Source organism: Sphaeramia orbicularis, chromosome 19, assembly GCF_902148855.1.
Source record: "Sphaeramia orbicularis chromosome 19, fSphaOr1.1, whole genome shotgun sequence".
In the NCBI taxonomy this organism is placed as follows: Eukaryota; Metazoa; Chordata; class Actinopteri; order Kurtiformes; family Apogonidae; genus Sphaeramia; species Sphaeramia orbicularis.
This window is the reverse complement of record NC_043975.1, coordinates 14,868,667-14,877,114: the sequence shown is the minus strand read 5'-3', so window position 1 is coordinate 14,877,114 and position 8,448 is coordinate 14,868,667. Positions and strand designations below refer to the sequence as shown.

The 8,448-nt window shown below is 34.5% G+C and overlaps 1 protein-coding gene across 1 annotated transcript; it reads left to right on the top strand.

Annotated features, from left to right (window-relative positions):
• The first annotated feature begins 1,341 nt into the window (after positions 1 to 1,341).
• Positions 1,342 to 7,449, top strand: pde6gb (phosphodiesterase 6G, cGMP-specific, rod, gamma, paralog b). The gene is made up of 4 exons (XM_030121764.1): positions 1,342 to 1,479; positions 3,651 to 3,874; positions 5,747 to 5,787; positions 5,882 to 7,449. Exons 2-4 carry the CDS (start codon positions 3,729 to 3,731, stop codon positions 5,956 to 5,958), a joined length of 264 nt encoding a protein of 87 aa, XP_029977624.1. The 5' UTR covers positions 1,342 to 1,479; positions 3,651 to 3,728; the 3' UTR covers positions 5,959 to 7,449.
• Positions 7,450 to 8,448: the final 999 nt, after the last annotated feature.

Sequence of the window (8,448 nt, the reverse complement as noted above, 5' to 3'; positions counted from 1 at the left end):
ATGTTTTCTTTTCTGTCTGTTTTAGTCACATGATACACACAGGAGTTAGCACTTGATTGCATAACCATTGTTTTTGATTACTTTTGATGGTCTAATCATTTTTTCTGCAACTATATGCTCCATCAAGATGACATGTTTTTCAGGGAAGGTCTTGCATATTTCAGCAAGACAACATTAACCCTTTCATGCGTAGTGGTCACTACAGAGGACGGTTATTCTACAGCTGTTCTCTTGTATATTCATGGGTTTTATTGTTTTAGTTCCATATCAGTCAACACAGTGGACACTTATGCATCATTCCATACACTGACATTCATGCCATTACTGTACCTTTCCTGTTCTTGATAAGCCTGATCTGCAGTGACATATTTGAGTGTAAGTTATTTGCTAATTGTTATTAGACTGTAATTACCAGTTTGTTTGTTTTTTTAACAAGTTGTTTTTTGTTGCATATTATCTGAGTGAGTAATTAGTATTAGAGTATGTTAAAATGTGAGAAAACATAAGATTAGCAGCATTAAAAATGTTTTTGTTTCATAGTTTTCACACAGTATGTCAGTAAATGCATGTTTCTTTGCTTAAAAAATTTTATTTTTAATCTGTTCTGTTGTTTGTACATATAACCTGTGCTGCCACTCATTCTGTTTGTGTGCTGCCTCTTGGCCAGGGCGTTATTGTAAATGAGCATCAGTTCTCAACTAACTTACCTGGTTAAATAAAGGTTAAATTAAATTAAATTAAATTAAATTAAATTAAATTAAATTAAATTAAATTAAATGCATGGTGTCCAACTGAGTGGACATTTTTGCAACTCCATGAAAAGTAGGTTCATTTAAAAAAAAATTCAATCACATTGTTTTTTGGGTTTTTTTTTTTCATGCCTAAAGAGGAATAAAAACACTCAGGAAAAAAAAAATCTTGATTAAAATTCTCATAATTTATGCATGAAAGGGTTAAACCAAAAACTTCAGTTGTTGCAACAGTTTAAGAGTCTGGTCTTGCAGTACAGACCTTTTACCAGCTGAAAACATTTGATGCATCATGAAACAAAAACTACAACAACTGCTAAACAGCGTCAATCCTACATCAGATAAGAGTGGGACATCACAACTTACAATATGTGACTTCATTTTTCTTATTCAACATGAACCCAAGATGTTAAAAGACAAATAATTGGCATCAGACAAAATATACACAGTCCTGAACTTCAAAACTGAAAATAACGACACAGCTGAAGTTTGGATTCTCATCACCCGCCTCCATGACCTGAACCTGAAGTGAACAGTCGACATCAGAACGGGAAGGGGCGGGATGACGCGAAGGAGGACGGTGTTAATCTGCTTCAGGGCTCAGCATATAAGAGGGGCCCCAAACCCCGGCTGGCCCCCACAGCAAGCCTAGCATAGAAGTCCACTCATCTGCTGGACAAGGCAAGTGCTGCGCTCACCATCGTCTGGCTGTCCTTCACCCAAACAGCCGGTGAGTATCTGCACCACTAAGGATGCTGCTGTTTTATATTTATTTAGAATTGTTTTATTTATTTTATTGAATCTATTTTTACTGTGCTCTTACTGTTTTATTGTTGCTAATTTGTAAAGCACTTTGATCAAAAGCGCTATATAAATAAAATTTATTTTTATTATTATTATTATTATTATTATTATTATTATTATTATTATTATTATTAATATCTGAGATTTAATCAAGCAGTGATTTAGGCCTGTTTCTGTATTTATGTACTGCATTTAAAGTTTATTATCTATTATCATTAGCTTTTGATTTGAGTTTTATGAGCGCATAAGTAGTTTTGTTTTTATTATGAGAAATTGATTAGTTGTAGTTCATTTTTAGGCATTTTTTCATATTTTTCAACTATTACAAGTAAAGCAATGATTTATAGAAGCTGACAAAGTATGAAAGAATGTGTGATATTGTTTATTAAATGTCCCATATTGCATAAAGATGTTTATTCTTGGGACCCATTAGCACTGGGAGGGAATTTAAGATGTTTTTCTCCAGTTCTGTTTAGTTTTAGTTTGCATTGCCCTACTCATTATAAATGAAACAAATAAAACAATAATGTAAATTTGAGATAAGTTGTCACCTTTTCATCCTCAATAATATCAACCTGCCGTTTATGTTTTTGAGACTCACTCGTACTTGATTGATTTATGTTTGACTGACCGATATTAAGTTTATTAGTTTGCTTCTGTTTAACCCAGCTTGACAGAAATTCATAAGCAGTTAGAATAATTAGGTTAAATGTTTTTTAATGGGGGTTACTGACTGATTACTGACTGATTACTAACTGCTTAACAGATCTGGTCCAGGAGGAGTCAGCGGATATTATGGATCTATTGTTAGTGCGTCTCAGCACTTGGATTTAATAACAATGTGTCTGAAAGATTTGGACCACTTGAAAACACCCTGCTTTAATGGAGGTTAATTAATCATATTTACATGTCTTTGGGTGTTTTTATGTATTATATAGCTGATTCTACATCCTCTGATGTCAGCTATATTTTAAATGCCAGATTAAAATACAATGCTTATGATGTTTTTAGGTGTTTTTCAGCTTAAATACTGTCTTATTGAAGACTTTGTGGAATAGCTATGACAGTTACACTTGTTTCCCAAACAGATGATAAGTTTAATATTGATCACAGAGGCATAATGCTATTGTTCTTCCTGGATATGATCAATGACTTCATAAATCTCAGCTTTCTAAATGATGATTTTCTAATGCTGAATAGATGGTATAATTTTTCATCACACCTGTAAATACCTGGTTTTATCTGTGGTCTTGTATCGCGTTGTATTTTTAGTCTTTTCACCCATTTAATGTACAGCACTAATTACATTCCAATAGGATACATTATGATATTTTGAGTAATTTTTCTACATTTTAAGTTTTATTATAAATATATTCAGGCTAAGCAAAGTAAAAATCTGACAACACATCCAGTGCCATGAGCTGTTTCTGTTACAAAAGTGTCTCAGTCGACTGATGCTGAACACTTTTTTTCAATTTTTTCATAATAATGCAAGCTTATGGATAAAACAAAGAGAACAAAAGAGTCTAAATTATGTGAGTTTTTAAATAACAAAAAGATGAATTGATGGTTTCAGTGTCATCATCTCTAAACAGTGACAGTAAAGCTGTATTTTCAGCTCAGTGTTTATGCTTTATGGATTTATACCCGACATACAACTACTGTGACGCCTTACTGTAATCATTTACACCGTGTTTATGTTTTAACCACACAGAGGCTTGTTTTGTTTCATTACTGTCATTGTCGCAGGGTCGTGTCGAGCAGATTGTTCCTTTAGACCCTCTCTGCTCGCTCAGCATATCTTCTGTGTTGTCCTTGCTCTAACAAGATTAAAAGAGAGCTTGAAACAGAGAAAGGGGAATACTTATTAACTTGAGCCAGGGATTATGGGAAATTGGGTCATCCTCACAGTCCAACTGAGACATTCAATTACTCACAAATATGAGTGTAAATCCTAAAAGGATTAAGACCTATAATGTCAGACGGAGGTGAAAGAAGCCTGGGTTCAAAAACGGTCACAGTGTAAAACAGGTTTCATGGTCCTTTTACTTTGTGTTTATATCTGTTAAAGTTGATCTTCTGTCTGTGATTTTACAGATTTCATCACGACGACTACACTTCACAGAGGTGTCTGTAAAGCCAATCGCCAGCACACAAATACTATAACCATTCAGCATGAATCTTGAGCCACCCAAACCTGAGATTAAATCGGCCACCCGAGTCACCGGAGGCCCTGCCACCCCACGCAAGGGACCGCCTAAGTTCAAGCAGAGGCAGACCCGTCAGTTCAAGAGCAAGCCTCCAAAGAAGGGAATCCAGGGGTACGCTCTATGTTTCCTGCACATTCAGATTAAAACAGATTCATATGAAACATTTAGTGAGACTTTCGTGCTACTTTCTAAAGGTTTATTCAGAGTTAGGGATGTTTCTTCCACCATAATCAAGGCCAAAACATTTTGGAGGGTGACTGGAGTTGATATTTCTGTGCGTCTCTGCACAACATGAATGATAAAGGTGTTGTGCAACTGAAGCACCTCAACAGAACTTTTCTTGGCAGATTAGAGCTGGCTGTTGTTATTGTAAATTATCAAATTAAGCAAATAATTCAGATAAAATCTTAACCTGAACGATAGGTCAGGATAGTAACTGTAATTGTTCTTCATATGTATTGTTATGTACTGTTGCAGTACTCTTATTACACTGCCTTATTAGTCTAAAAACCTCCCTTTTGCAGACATTAACCACAGGCCTCACAAACTATTCTTTTATCTGTGCTTAAATCTACATAGGTTTCCACCTCACCCTGATTTCACTGATAAGAGGCAAATCTCATGAATTGACTTAGTTTAGTGTATTACTTTTCCAACTTCAACTATTATTATTAATATAAATGCATTAACACAGTTGTCATGAAAATATTGATTTGTTTTGCTATTTCAATGATACATTAATACTCAACTGACCATGTACCTAACATATGTAACAAATTCAAATGGATTTAACACTTATCTCAGTTAAAATTTCATATCATGTATGACAAATGTAAAATCTAAAATCCGCTGTCATTTAAGAGTCTACTCACACAGGGGATTGGGTTGTCTGTCCCTAAAATTGGAATTAAGCAGCTTTATGGCAAAGGCATGACACAGATGAGTGTGTCACTCTGCAGAAGTAGACAATCCGGGTTACAGTCAATCCCATGGAGAGACAGCTGAATGGCAGAAAGCTGTACATGATGATGAAAAAACCCAGACAGTTCAGTAAATGTATTAATATAGCATAAATATATTTACTGATAATGACACTTTTCTTCAATAAACTTTTTAAAAATCCACACTGTTAAAAGATTTGTGAAGATTTTTAAAGGAATTAATGCTGTTTCTCCAATTATGACGTTTCCTTGTCTATGCACCACAGGAAACCCATAATATATGCAGAAATCATATGAATGATGACTACCAAGGTTCTAAACAAAGAAAGAAATGCATATATTCATACCCACATTAATACCCAATCCAGCCTTTATGTGATGGCAGTAAATACAATTATTTAACTTATTAGGGGAAAAAAAATGTATTGATAGTTCTTCAGCATATTAAAATCCCAATCAATAGGAAGGAAATGGGTAGTTCTGAATTTGTCCATAGGTGTTTATTTGGACTTTTTGTTGTCATTTTCAGTTTAGTAAAACTGAGTTTGTATGGCATGTAGTGGTTTTAGTTTAGTGGTTTAGTGGTTTTTCTGATTTTTTTTTTTTTTTAGCTGCTTTGGTTTAATTAGTTTTAGTGTTAGTTATGGTCTTTTAATTTGAGATTCAAAAAGGTCAGAAAATATGATGTAAAAAATAACTTGACAAAACATGAATTCATTTTGGGATTTTTCTAAATGACAAAGACACTGGTTTGCACGATAAGACAAATTTGGGCAAATTTAAAAAACAATTAAAAAAAGGAAAATAGGTTCCATTTCCATTTAAAACACTAAACTGACAAAGACAAAAAGTACATATTTTCTCTATCATTTTAGTTTATTTTATTTAGCTTCAAACAACACAGTACAGTTTAATTTGTTTTATTTTCAAAGCCTTGTACATTTATCCCATTTTTTACACCTTGTTTTCATTCATAATCTCACTGGTGACTGTTAGATTTGTATACATTTGTAAATTAAATAATATCTTTTGTCATTTGCAGCTTTGGTGATGATATCCCTGGAATGGAGGGCTTGGGCACAGGTGAGTTTTTTTTTAGTTTTGAAAATGCATCTCAGGTCAGTGTGTGTTGTGCAGCCCGAACTAAACAAGTCACCTCTCTCTTCCTCTTCTACAGACATTACCGTCATTTGCCCATGGGAGGCCTTCAATCATCTGGAGCTGCATGAGCTGGCCCAGTACGGTATCATCTGAGCCTTCCTGTGATCCACCAAGGACTACAGGCTGTCCAAGCACTTCAAACCATCTGCCTCAGGCTCCGTCTCTTAGCTTTAAATGGAACTACTCCAAAAGAACTTACTGTAACAAACACAAAAAATGGAAAAACAGAAAAAACCTCTCCAAAAAAAGTCCTCTTTCACTGGATTCTTCTGATTCTGCAGCTCAGTCACCTCTTGTGCTCATTTTTAGGACCTTCTGTTTTCATTCTCATTTCTTCATTAGCTCTGCACTGTCACTCTAAAAACTTTTGTATCCTCTTTTCTACTTTCTCTTTCCCTCAGAGTGCTTCTTCTTCTTCTGTCCTTCTTCTGTCCTTCTTCTCACGGAAAAAACATGAAACTTACGCAAGCAAGGCAGCCTCAAATTGAGTTTAAGTGACAAACCCGTGGAGTGGGTGGGTTCCCACTTCATGTGCTTCAGCGCCTCTTTCTCACCTCAGAGGCTTGTCCATCAATGCTGAAACTATCAAAATAAAACAACCTCAATTCTGTAGAGAGACTGGACACCAGCTTGCCATTGCTGAGCGTAAACTTTCAGTGGGATAAATGATCACATATCCCTCTTTTCCCTCTGTTTTAACTGCTCCCATCTTCACCAGGACATGCAAATTTCTGAAACCAAATCATGTATTTTGCATTCAAAACAAAAAACTTGTAAATGTCTGTACGTAGGGAAGTATTCTCAAGGAAAGAGGCAGTTTCCATAAAATGTAACCTTATTTTTATGACAAAATGATCTCATCACTGTTACAATACTTGCAACATACCAGTGTGTGATTTGGCACATCGTTAGTATGTGTTATTTTGTATTTTATAATTTACTTCATGAGAATTTCCCACACTGACATTTTAGCTGGGGAGATACTATTGTGTTTGCTTATCTTAACATTAGAATGAATTCTCTGATATTTGTGTATCTCCCTTGTATAATATGAATGTATATCGGATCAATGATTCTTTGTTTGCATGTTTATTTCTCATATTTTCACAGGACACTGTTGTGCCCCATATGTTCAACTTTATATTTGTGTTTTTGAGCTCAATTTGTTAGTGTTGTTGTCTTTTAAAGTAGTTACACATTTTCCTCATTGTCCATCATCTTTCATCAATTATTCAGTGTTTCATTCGTGTAAACACTTAACCCTACATAGAAATGTTAAAAACATTTTTAAAAAATCTGTCGAACACATTTGAAGAGACCAACATCTAAGTCTGATTTGATCTCTTCACATTTGTTTTTCTTAGCAATGTAAGTTCACAACACTGATCCAAGGATAAGATGTAAAAAAGAGCATTTGAATATTTGTTTTTGGATTAATCTTTACATGATGTTTCCAGCGAATGCACCTCTTCAGTGAAGGAAGGCAGAGGGGTGAGTGGGATGAATGCAAAGATGTGTAATGGAGCTTTGTCCTCTCTACAGGACGAGGAAAAAAAAATAAAGTTAAAAAAACAGGAAAATAAATACTGTGGCTTTTTATTCTGAAAGTTCAAGTCATCAGTAAATGTGACCATGACACTGACAAAATAAAACATTTCAGTGTCCATGAATAATGAGATTATCTGTAACTGAATAGTTTTATATTTAACTGGTGCTCATAGACCCTAAGACTATGCACGACAAAGAAGTCAGATTAAAAAAGTGACAGAGGTGAGTTGCAAATTAGAGTATTTCTTCATTTATAACACAACTGTTGTAGAAAAGCAATATCTAACTTGGAATTAATGGCTGCATCAGTCTGTCGGTGTGTCTCTGCAGCACTGAACGTAGATGTACATCACATCTATTTTTACTCTATTACAACTCACAAAGTTTACATATGCATCAAGTAGCATTTTCATAAATACAACAAAGTATGGAACTGATATAACAAGAGCAGCTACACTGTAGCTGTTGTATGCAATATTCTTCAGGACATGTTAGGCTGCACCAACAGATCTCATCTCAGAAATCACTCTCACAATTTAAAAAATAAATAAATAAATTAGACAACAAATAAAATTTAGAAAGTTCATTTAGACCATTCCTAATAGTGTCCTGATTTGTTTTTTTTTAACAAAATCTCTGTCCATACAAAAGTCGTGTTGGTCCAGACTGATGCATTCTTCAGACAATATGGCATCACAGTATGTGTAGAGACAATCTGTTCTAAATGGTATATTGCTGTCATTTTGGCAGTTAATAAATAACACCATAACAGAGCTTAAAAGATAAGAGAATATTGAATTGTAGTGTTTTCATTTAGTATTCTATTGTCCTTCATAGAATGACTTGATGAATTATTTGTTTGAAAATATCTGTTTGGAGAAACCAGATTGCATTAGCCTGTCTGATGCTGATGTGTTGAATTGGGTTTAATATGGCTTCAATATGAAGACTTGATTTAGCAAAATGTATGAGAGGGCAGCTGAGCCAGATGACATTGTATCTAATATAACAAGATATTTCTGTTGCGAACTAGTT